Below are 12465 nucleotides of genomic sequence, written 5' to 3'. Positions count from 1 at the left end.
GTCTTTCTCTGTCCCACAAAATGCCATGTTTCACAACATTTGATGTGCTGGTGAAAGGTATTCCCATTTCTTAAGGAGGTCCAAGTATGAAATCAACTCCAGCTCACTCCCGGCTTTCACAGGTAAAAGCTTAATAAGAATAACAGTATTTGATGCTTAGGTCTTAACCATTTATTTCAATAGTTTTCCCTTTGAAAATGCTTAAATCCCACAGACAGATTGTAGTAATAACTGAAAGCCGTTTAAAGGCTTTTCAGTTCTTTTGCAATCTGACTGGAATCTGTGATACTCCACACGAAGCCCACCTGTACCTATTGCACACATCAGTTGTACCAATGCCTGCATGCACATGCAAACAAAACTAAATCAGTAAGTGGTGAACTATTGGATGCAAGAATCCAAGATTTACACCAATGTGAGCAGAATCAGACCTATCATATCTGAGACAGATATGATTGTCAGCAATAAAATGGCAAATATTTTCAACTGCATGTGCTTGCAGGTAGGGCCAATGATTAGCACTTGTGTCTTGCAGGAATAGATTTTCTTCTCATAGCAACACAGAATTTTCCAGTAGACTTTACCTGGTAGGTCACGAAATCCTCGGCAGTCGTGTGGAATGTTAAATCTCCAGAACTATATTGTTTCATACAGACTGGCTCTGAAACTTTAGTCTTGTTTTCTAGGTATAAACACTTCTGATAATAAGAGAAATATGAACAGCAGTGTATGATCCCAAACAATAATTTATACTGAATTAAAACATTAGCTTCACCCCTTAGACACAAGACACAATTTATTGTCTTATCATAAAATTAGAACAACAGAGCATGCGATTTGTTTATGCACCACTGACCTCTAAAGAGCTCATTGATATTGTGGATCCAGTTTCACTTCTTGATAATCCTGCATTGTCATCCAGCTCTGAGGCAATGAAATTCTTCACTGCTGTGCGGGGCTCAAACGGCAAACTCTGCATATGTTCCTGGGTGGGAAGATGCTGGTCTAAATTGATATTAAATTGGTCCATTACAGAGGGATTCATATTGAACTCGGGATTAACTTTGTAGTGCAACAGCCTTTCATGAGGCAAGGTATCCATGCCTATATTCATTTTGCTTTCATCTTTCAGTGATGGCTGGGTATTCACTGAGCCCCGGGGCATGACTATATAGTCGCTCTCTATCATCCGTTCTTGAGGATGGACTATGTCCATATCTGCACCTCTCAAATTATCGTCAGTGCATAAATACACAGTCCTCCGCAGCTCGCTGTTGTCTTTTTTCAAGCACTGATTGGCCAGTTCACTCATACTCATAGGCATGTGGAGACCTGTTGGCTGCTGGATAATGACTTTGGAGATGATGTTTCCAGGCAAGGTTGAATAGCTCATTCCTTCTGGGTTTGGTCCCTTTTCCTCCTCTTCATCATTTAGTGAAATTCTAGAAAGTGTTCCTGTTATAGTGGCTGCTCTGCAAGGTCCAATGTCTTTATGCAGAACTGTGGGTGAGAGAACAGGATTCTTACAGCATGAAACCATATCAACCTAACACTGCTTTTTCTTGTGGTTTTATCTAGCAGCCCTTCCTTTACCAGTGCTTCTTCTAAATTATTTTCTTTCCACTTATTAACTTTCATTTTATAAATATTGTTTTTGGAAAAGCTTTTCTGATGTTTTAGGTTTTTTATTCTCTTAATTTATTCTGTATAACGACAGTGATCTCTGACTAGCTTCAGTCATTTATATGAATTAAAACCACTTCATTTGTTCCTACTGACTTCTGTAGATTTAAGGAGACTTACAGCTTAAGCATTGCCTGTGGAACTTAAGCACAAGCTTACAGCTTAAGCACAAGCCTGCCATGTGGAACTCATTAAAGGTTTCCCAAAAAATTACACTATGATATCCCTACTGCCATTATTAACTCCACACAACCTTCTGGAAAATGTCAAACAGATTGCAAGGCAGAATCATTTTGTCAATCCATTGTAATGACCTACCATAACATTATAACTATGAGCATGTGTTCCTAAACTCCTAAATGTTCATTTTCCCTGACTTTTAAAAACCCTTCTCTGTTAAATTATGTTTTAAATAAAAGTGACAAAAGAATCACCACATTGGGAAGAAATTCCATTGGTATCAGAAAGAATATTTTACTGCATCTGGAAAGGTTATAAGGACTATAAACATGTTTTATAGCAGAGTCATAATCCACTTCTGTTCTAGGTCTAGACCTTCCTGGTCAAACTTGTAGCAACATTCACCAATTTTTTGGGGGTGAAGTTTACATGTAAAAGTTACTAATCCTGTTATAAAAGTCAAAATTTCCAGAAGCATTGACGAATGGCTTCAAAAGCAAAGCATCTATTCAATCACAATTACTCATCTTACAAAAAAAAAAAAAAAAAAGTCTCTAATAAAAAATCTGTAATGAAAGAAAAAGGGTAGAAAACAATTAAAGTAGCCCATTACTGGGCTTATTCCAGCTGGCTGCAGGAATTTTCTGGTCCTGGTTGAAAATATTTTCATTCACACCAGTGCTATTTTATACAACAAAACCCAGCTCATGGGCTGAGACAGAAAGACAGCTTCAAGTATCTAGGTATTAGATTGGCATCTCTTCTGGTTGCCCAAGGGCTCTGATGACCCAGATCCCCTAGTACCCGCCTGTCAGTTCACTGCCTTTTTCCACAGCAAGCAGCTCATAAGACATCTGACTCTCCTTCCTCACACTAAACTAACTCTCATTTTTTTCCCTTATGAAAACAGTCATTTGTCTCCTAATCAATTGTGCACAAATACCTGAACTCAGTGTCTGCTTCATTGTTTCCAGTGACACTTGTTCAGCTATTTCAAACAGTGAGCTATCCTTAAATTTTTCATTATCAGAAAGTGAGTTCAAATGCTTATCAAGTAAAGCCTGTTTATAACATCATTCAGAGTCAATCTCCTTTAGGACACCTCTGGCAAGGCCCTCTGTACTGCAGAGCCATGTTATCACAGAAATGGGAACTGCATGGATCAATGATGGATTTTTGTCTTCATTGGATGGTGACACACAGGCATTTGTGTTACAATGCCCTATCCTGATCCCTCCAAAATACATGTGCATATTAAAAATTATCCGTAGGGAAGAACTAAGTCTATATAGCAAGAAACTCAATTGGCAGTTTTTTAAAGGTGGGTGAGTGGAAACTCAAACTTCACCTTAATGAGATCAGCTTTCAGCTTTCTTGGCTCCGCATTTAGCCAGTGAAGTGAGAGTGTCCTTCAGGTGTCTGATGCAGAGAAGCTAAATCAGGCTTCTGCTCTGACTCATCCCGTAGAGAGGACACACTCTCTCTTTCTCTTTCCTTTTAGTGAAAACTGAGGGTGTTTAGGCAAGACTGTTTCCCTAGGAAAAACTGTCCTTTGGAAATATCTCTTAGATGAAAAATTTCTGTAGAATTTAAATAGCAATTTATTTTATACTGCACTATTTAAACAAGGTTGGCAAATAAATAGCTCAAAATGTGTTATCTTTAACAATGTCTGAAACAAACACAGTCAACTGATTAAAGATCACACTACTGAAATATCTTTAAAAAACGTGCAACTTTTTTCATTAAAGTGGAATAAAACTTTATTTTCTTAAACTATTGTTGATTTCACTTAGAGTCCTAAAAAACATACCCTCTTTAAAATGAATGCAAATTGATGCATCCTTCATATACACAGCAGTCAAGATACACTATTTTTTTTGGTTGTTAACGTAAAATGATGTTTTCACATTTGCTTGTGTACCAGGGAAGGAAAGCTTAATGCATTAAGAATTATATTCTTGCCACAACTATTTGCTTTCTAATAGACAGTCACACCTTTGACTACTTTCCAAATGCTCAATTCTAGTTAATGGCCTTAGTAACATAATAAAATAATGTATTCACAAGGTGACATAATTTTTCACATTTTCTTTTGTTTAAATTAATAAATATTTCCTATAAACAGCCAAACCCCAATATTTTTCTGATTTTCACTTCACGAGAAACTTGTACAAGACTACTTTTTGTTGGCTAAACATCCTCCCAATGTTCTTACCTGACCGACAAGCAATGTCTACATCCTTCTCAAAATCAGTCTGTAACAAGAAACAGTGAATCAGAACAGCCATTAATAATTCCAAAATAAACCACAATTCCTTTTTGCCAACTAGCACTTCCAAAATGTCCTACTTACAGGGTCATAGTCTGTTAAAAGTGGTTTCTTGTTGCTGAGAAGGTGAAGTGTATTGTTTTACAACAGCAGAGCTTTACAAAGTTTCCTAAAGTATAACTGGGTGGTTTTCAAAGTATACGACCAGAAAAAATAAAATAAAATAGGTGGAAGTATTGTATATAATTTTAATAAAATGATACAGTGTATAGTTTTTAAGGTATATGGAAGAATAACTTCTACATCTCACCAAAGGATCTTCTTTAAGGAAGACTTTCATGGTAATGTTATGAAAAGAGGTATGAAAAATAGCCTGCAATACAAATTACTATGAATAAGTGTAATTCAAATAGTCCATCCCGTTTGAAACTTCATTAATTTGTGTAAATGAAGTGCTGATGTTATGAAAATTTCTGTAATTTTTTTCTATTATTGTAGTCATATAAAATTTTTGTACTCCCTGAAAACAACTATTATTCATTTCATTATGAAAAAATCATGAGAACAAGAATTTTAACAGTTGGTAATCAAAGCACAGTTCTCCTAGTTAAACAAAACTATTTATTCTGTTAGACAATTTATTTACTTTTTATTTTTATTTTCACAAGAAGTTTATTCCATGCTAAATATTCAGTAAAACCGATCTCCTTCTTGTTTGTGAAGTCCAAACATTAAATTCTTTTTTTGAGTCGTCATTTTGAAGGGCATCTGCTTGCTGTACCTTGCATTCTTGCTGAGACTTGCATGTCTTTAGAGCCTGATTCTGACCCCATTACAGTCAATGACAAACCGTTCAAAGTGAAGAGACCACTATGTTGTCTTAATCCATTATGTAATAATATTAGCAAAATTCACTATCTCTTCATTTAACACACTAAATATGTTCTCCCTGTAGAATGTCTATCACTTTCTCCTTATCTTTGAGAACATTTTTCAAGACCTTATGAAGGGAAATACATCAGTACTCTTATCCAACACTCTAGGGTTGGAAATACACCAACACTAGAAAAAGTCACAATATATTATTAAATTGGTTTTTATTCTCTTATATAAGATTCTTTTGTCCTAAAAAACACGGATAGAAAATACTAAGTCACTGTGCTCCACTAAACAATCACACCAACAATTTAAAACTAGCTAAGATATTTAAGCAAGCAGAGGAAAACCTAAACAGTCTTTCACTTAGGTGTTAATGTTTCAGCTATGTAAACTTGCCACATACAGTAGAGTAAGTTTTTCTTTCTGTTAGGAACACTAAATTCATAGGCAAAGAAGAAAATAAAAGCTAACCATGATTTGAGCATGTCCATTAGGAAAAGAACTTGAAGAATCTGCATTGATTGGATCCTGGCAATTTCTTAGCCGACATCTGAAAGCGTCTTGAACCTGTGAAAAAAATATCTTATACTGATTCTTGTGTAACATCATAGACTCCTAGTAGAGATTAAATTAAATCATATGGAATATGATGCATGACTTTTCTTTAGCCCACTTCATAAATCAGAGGCAACAAATATAAATGCCTATGTCTGTCATTTCATACATTTGTTATACTTTGTGGCTGCTATAAATTTGTCAGTTTATCACATTGAGACTACAGAATTAGTTTTATGTACAGCCAGAATTAGCTACTAGACAGTGATTACATAGTATTTAAGCCACATTTGTCTTGGTGATAGTATTTGGCTTTTTCTTATTCACTTTGGTAGACATCTGACAACAAGATTAATAGATATACTTCTAACCATTGCAAGATAAAAGTGTATCTTCTTGATAAATGTATGATTCTTGAAAGACAATTCTTTACACTTATTGTAATCAGACAGTTATTGAAATCGGTTCTTAACAATTATTGTAATCTCCTAATGGTACTTTAAAGTATAAGTCTATTTGAAAGATATTACTGACTCCAATAATAATCTTTAGCTCCATATATAGGGAATCTAATGCATCTCTTCTAGGAATAAAATTCTCCAGATTCTCTTCAATGAGAGCACACGAAGAAAAGTGGACTTTTTGCACATACACAGATTTCTTGAAAGTACAAAAGCAAGATGTGACTTGGGAAACAGGGAGTTGGTTTCGCGATCCAAATTCTTGTTCAAATATAAGAGTACTATGAATGAAATGCCTAAAAAAACTACATTCCATTTATTATCTGTAAAAATTACATGATGTCTTATTCAGAACAATTAAAAGGGATAAAATTGTCTTCTACTCATGGACATTTTGTGAATAGCAGAAGAAGATAATTCATAAATTGTTGCTGGTGAGAAGCTGTCCCCTTTAAATGTATCATATTCTAATGTGAGTTGTTTAGAAGCTATCACAAAAGCAAAAATGAAATTAAAAAACATTCTAAATAGAAAGCAATTTTTTAAAGGCCTCAACCCTTAAATGAATAGGAGTGCTTTGCAGTCTTGGTAAGTGACTCTTGCAAGTGGAAGGAGCCAAAAATAGGGCTGAAAGAAGAATGAAACAAGGTGGGAAGGTTTGGATTGATTTCAATCAAGATTTACCACATGTTGTAATTTAAAGTGTGCTGTATTGAAATTCAGATTGTGATTTTAGGTCACTACACTTGCTTTGGTTTTCCATGTTTTTGATGTTAATTTAATTTGGCATCTCCCAGTTGCTGCAAATTTAATCCAAGTCTTCTCTCACTTTATCAATGCTGAAGTTAGGTCACACTTCAGAGTTTTATACTCTTGGATAAGCACTGGCACAGTGATTTGACAAAAAAAATATAATAAAAAATGCTTCCTTCAAAGCATCCCCAGCTGTGCTGAATCTCATCTCCAGGTACATGATGCTTGACCCCAAAGCATTGTTACTTCAGAACACACTGTTTATCTCACTGCACTCTGTACAATGGGCCTCCTAAGTTTTGGGACTCGTTGTTCATGGAGGTTCTCCAGTTCTAATAGGTCTAGAGATCTCAAGAATCTCATTTCATACTTTCAGTACCTTCTACATTAAAGCAGTGCATCTTGATTTTAGAATCCTCTTAAATGTGCGTGTTTCTTACAATGCTTCTAAGGTGCAAGCAGCATATGATCCGAACATGTTAACAGAATGTAAAATGTAGCATTATCCAGGATACTGACATATGTTTCAATTTCTAGATGTCCTCACTCAAGTCAGAATCAAAATGGTTGAACTTTCTAAATACCAGATTACTCTTCTGGACTGCTTGTTCAAAATTGTTGTTTGAGTATGTAAAGACTGTGCTGTCTTTACATTTTACTTTGAAACATAATCTTGTTTTCCCCCCTGCCTTTTAACATCAGTATACAAGATTTTCTTAGAGCCAGGCAGAGAAGGAGAGACAGATGTGATGAACGTGCAGATACCAAGGAAGTAGTTTCCTTAGCAACAGTAACCAGCTCCAAGCTTTTATAACTTACCCTTGCCCTACTCATGTACTTTTTATTTTTCTCCTGCAATTCTGAAATGTGGGCTCTAGACGCCAACGATGAATTTAATCCAAATGCTCTCTACTCCGCAGAGCACAGCTAAAGAAAAAATTACATGTGGGTTCCTCCCATCACCAGCATTAACATAAGTTACTAAGTGTGATTCAAACCAGCTTTAAAGCATCCTGTGTTCAAGCAGATCAGGCAAACTGTTTTGCTGAGATAGATAAGCTTCAACGCTGATCCCTGTATCATTCTGTGACACATCCATCGCCATCTTCCAATGTCCAATTAGGTGCTTAAACAGCAAGGTGAGGAAAAAAAAAGAACAACTCTAGGCTCTCTGGGCTAAGAAGGCAAAATGAAGCAATATTATCTAACCACTTTGCATTTTTCTTCCAAAATTTCCAAATTGTCTATGATAGGTCTTATGTTTAAAAAGTATCCTATTATTTTTAGAAGTTAGGAAATAGAAGTATAGAAAGTTTTAATGTCGTTCCAAAAGACACTGAATTGATGATGGACAGAAATAGATGACACATCACTTAGTCCTCTTCCAGTTGTACATCTCAGTTGGTGAAAATCCCTGGCTTCCTAATGCAGCTCCTGTCACAAAAGGTCTTCAATACAGTGTGTTAGAGAAAGTCACAAATATTTCCATAATTTAACTTTATATAAATACAACTAAGAGAAAAAAAAGGGGCTTTTATATATAATTGTAGAAGTCTGTCTCTTTTTGTGATGTAATGACAATAAAGGCATACTAAAGCAGGGCTGTCCTCTTTGTTTGAATTTTATGGATATATATTCCTCCCCAGATTTTTTTCCCCCCTGACAGTCAGAATTATTGTTTTGCCTGTGCTGGTATGCTATAAATATTAGATCAATCTTATAGCCTATAACTGAGATAGCTTTCTAGCTGTCATCAAGAGTGACAAATATTCTGGCAGGATTTCCTTGACAGGCACTGGCAGAGCTAAATGCTTTTGCAGACAACCGAAAGTACCAGACTATTCTTTCAGCTGGGAGGCACCATGTGCAGTGCAAAGATGGCATTGCCCACTCTCTTGGCCTGTACTCACCTGAGGGTCTCTGGAGCTGGAAAGCCAGACTCCAAGAGTCAGACTGAAACATAACTTACTGGACTTTTATTTCTTTCTGTGTGGTAGACACCTATGACTTTGCTGCTACAAACTGAACCAAGTAAGTTTGGAATTAAAATTGATTCAAGTGCATCAACTTTTACTTCTTTTTGCTTCTTAAGAAAATTTCTATGAACATATGAAAAATAGTGCCTTAATTAATTCCTCAAGTGTTTTGACCAGTTTGCAATTGTGTTCTGTCAAATAGAGTTCAATCAGCAATATATCTAGGCTTCTTTGTCTTCCACCAACACCACTATCATCATTTTGGCTGGAGATAATCTGCTGATTAGTGAATAAGCTGTCTCTGTACATTTACTTCTGCCTAAGTTGTCATAGCTGAAGAAGAAACATTCTCCTCTATTTTGATAAGGCAGAACCTTATCAAACCTTGGTGCTTTCTGGGTCTCACTGGGAAGACTTCCCATGAGGTAATTTTTTAAAAACATCATGTAAATATATTATTTCACTGCTTTATAAAATGCCTTTTTTCTAGAATTTTCATGTTAGAACTGCGATGTGTAACTGCTCAGACTGACTTGCTGGGGCAACTTCTATTAGTTGTTAAACAGAGTAATGACTCTTTGCAGTTATTTTATATATGTGTGTTTGTGTGTGTGTCTGTGTGTGTGTGTGTGTGTGTGTGTGTGTGTTTTGCTAAACAAGGAGTGGACAAAATAAACCATAACTAGCTGATTTCCAACACATAAACCTAAAGAAAAGATTCCTCTAGAATCATACTTATAATCCAATATTTTTGCATAATGCTTACATTAGAAACAGTGAGCTAAAAGTGGTTCCAGTCAAGGTATCCTAAGAATTTGGAAACTGAGTTTACATATAGAAAAGACTAATTCCATCGCAATCACCACAGTTCTAGCTGTGAGTATGGTCAGACAGGAATGTTTCTATGAGATGTTCAGCATTAGTGAACCATTCCCTGGGAATGAAGAATTTGCAGCAAACAGCTGTCATTAGAATAGGAAATCCATCTTTAATTCAAGACTTAGGACATTGTTGGAAGGTATCTGTTGATTTTAATCTTTCATCAACAGTCAAAATACATTTTTTTTCAAATAAGCTCCTGCATTACTGCACTGATGCAAGTTTAACTGCTGCTTTATTATTTTTTTAAATTTTATTTTATACTGTGCTATGCTAAGTTATATTAAGAATTTCTCGTAGATTTTGGTATTTTTTTGACAAAATCAATGATTGATAACCAGATGTATGTTTCAGCCTCTGTGGATCCTTACAAAAGACACAAGAAAATGGAACTACAAGAGAAGGAAATGGAATTAGAACATCTGGACAAGAAATGAACAGGGGAATTCAGAATGGACTTTAGAAAAAGGTTCTTTGCCCTGATGGTGGTCAGTCACTAGAACATACTTGGTCATGGCTCCAAGCCACGGTCAGAGTTCAAGGAGTATCTGGACAACTCTTAGTAATATGGTTTAGTTTTAGGTAGTTTTGTGAGGAGCAGGGAGTTGGACTCAGTGATCCTTATGGGTCTCTTCCTACCGACAGTATTCTATGACTCTGTGAAAGATAATGTTCATACTGCTTTAGTTTTGAATGTTTCACATGCAACCTTGAGCAAAAGGTATATATTTTAAAACAAAAATTATTAACTAGGACAGTAATTGGGAGGTTGTATGCCCTTTCTAGGCTAATTAATAAATCCCAGTGGATACAAAAATTTCACAGAGAGGAAATCCAGTATGAAACCACTATCCTTTCTACTGAAAATAGATGCAGTGTCTTATCATTATACTAAAAGAATATATGAAATGAGTGCTTTCAGATTTACAGATGAGACTACCCTCTTTCCCAGATGTAAATCATGTTGGGAAAGAAATTGCTGAAGAAAATAAGGGGATTGCAAGACAGTTCTACATAAAATAGATTTTTCTTGAGTATTATCTCTTAGAATATTTTTATCCTGAACAAAAGGAAAAGTCAAACAAAGAAAAAAGAAAAGGTATTAAATGAGGTAAGCCCCTTCCAGTATGAGAGCTGATAAACCAAGAAATACAAAAGCTCACTGCTCCTAACAGAGTGATTAAAGTGAGGAAGAATCAGCACAATGTAAGGTGCTAATTTTTGCAAGACACTGACTTTTTCTTTTAAAATTGAAAAATTCATTATTTGGTAAGATAATCACATATGCATACTGTGAAGGACAGTGATATAAATCTCATGCAAAGTGGCACAATGCTGAAAAAATTGAATAAATTATGTCACTCATAATTATTTTTCATTAATGTACTGAATTTCAGTGTCTAAAGGGTGTCAAGAGGTGAAAAGGGAAACCCCTGTGTGAGATTCCTCACTCAGCATTGACAATAAACCTTTCTTGAAACATCTTCCTTGGTTATTTTTTAGTCCTGAGGTTTTGAAATAACTCTTGTCCATCCCAGGGAAACATGCTGGACATTATAATCGTATTTACTGGTGTGGTAAACATCCTGAAGTTGATAAATGACTAGCAAATAGGTGTGCCCATTGACCAGGAACTACTCTCCAGTCCAGCTCCACCTGCTCATTTTCGATGGAGGGCCCCATTACCACAGGCCTGCCAAGAAAGTTTTGCACTACTGCTCTCAAACCCATCTCAATAAAACGTGGGGTTAGTTAGCAGGTTAGGCAGGTTAGAGAAGCCGTCACCAGAGCCAGATTAAAGAGCACTTGTGTTGGAGCTTTGTCATCAGATTTCAGTGGTGATTAATCCTGTGGCAGGTGGCACTGAGCTGTGAAGGGCAGGCCAGGGTATTGCTATCCTTGCTGTTCTCACAGCACTCATCTGTCTTCATCCTTGCTGTCTCCGTAACTTTAGTATATACCTGAGTTTGTAGATCTGAGATGGTAGATCTTCTCCAACATAACACATCACCTCCTTGTGCCCTCTTTCAGGGACAGTATAAGCTGAAAAAATGTTGCATTTGATCCTGCTTTAGAGAGTGTAAAAATCTATAGCTTTTGGTCTTCAGAAGGGCATTCATGTTTGTCTTTTCCTGTACTCACTTGGAAAGACTAACACTTAGAAATCAACTGTACTTAGGATTGATTAAAAGACACCTTGAATTAACTTGGTGAAATTTTATACTGATATTTTGCACTTGGAAAATTAACTTGTCTTCCCCCTCTTTCCCTTTTTCTCTTTTTCTCTTTCACTTGTTCCTATGCATCTCACCATAAATTAGTTTTCTCTTTCCATGAAATATATTTCTGCAGAGCAAGCTGTATATAAAATCAAAGAGCAGTTGAGGGATTAACAGGAGCACAGCCCTTTGGAAAACTGGGAAGTCATTTCTCACCTCCCTTCGGAGAATACAATGGACCATGACAATAACAAAGCCTTGTAATGAATCAAATACTGCAAAAAGTATCTGAAATAATATTGATCTTTTGTCTGTCATGGCCAGAACTGCAGACATCCAAGTCAGTGCTAGAAGTGGCAACACCACACAGGAGCTCCAAAGGGATGCCCTATGGAAAAAAAAGAGAAAAGCAGCATATTGAAAAAAATATTAAAAGCCTACCATTAAATAAAACATATTTAAGGATGTCATTTTATCAATTTAACTTGAAAATCATAGACGAGAATGTAACAGTTGTACTTTACGTTCTAAAGAATATCCTGTATTCAGTTAATAAACACATTTGCAATGTTTTTAAGAAGTATTTAAATGTGCTTAGCACTTTATAC

The 12465-nt window shown here is 35.8% G+C and overlaps 1 protein-coding gene across 1 annotated transcript in view; it reads right to left on the bottom strand.

The window, feature by feature from the left end:
* Positions 1–12465, bottom strand: part of ADGRB3 (adhesion G protein-coupled receptor B3) — a 439855-nt gene that overhangs the window by 19269 nt on the left and 408121 nt on the right. Inside the window, exons 24-27 of the mRNA XM_041477430.1 lie at positions 12074–12245; positions 5486–5581; positions 4082–4121; positions 857–1500 (exon numbers count right to left, since the gene is read on the bottom strand). Of these exons, the coding sequence (XP_041333364.1) occupies positions 857–1500; positions 4082–4121; positions 5486–5581; positions 12074–12245 (952 nt within the window). The remainder of the gene's footprint in view (positions 1–856; positions 1501–4081; positions 4122–5485; positions 5582–12073; positions 12246–12465) is intronic.

The sequence above is a fragment of the Pyrgilauda ruficollis genome, unplaced genomic scaffold (assembly GCF_017590135.1).
Source record: "Pyrgilauda ruficollis isolate IOZ18807 unplaced genomic scaffold, ASM1759013v1 scaffold40, whole genome shotgun sequence".
Taxonomy (NCBI): Eukaryota; Metazoa; Chordata; class Aves; order Passeriformes; family Passeridae; genus Pyrgilauda; species Pyrgilauda ruficollis.
This window is presented reverse-complemented; position numbering and strand designations above follow the sequence as displayed.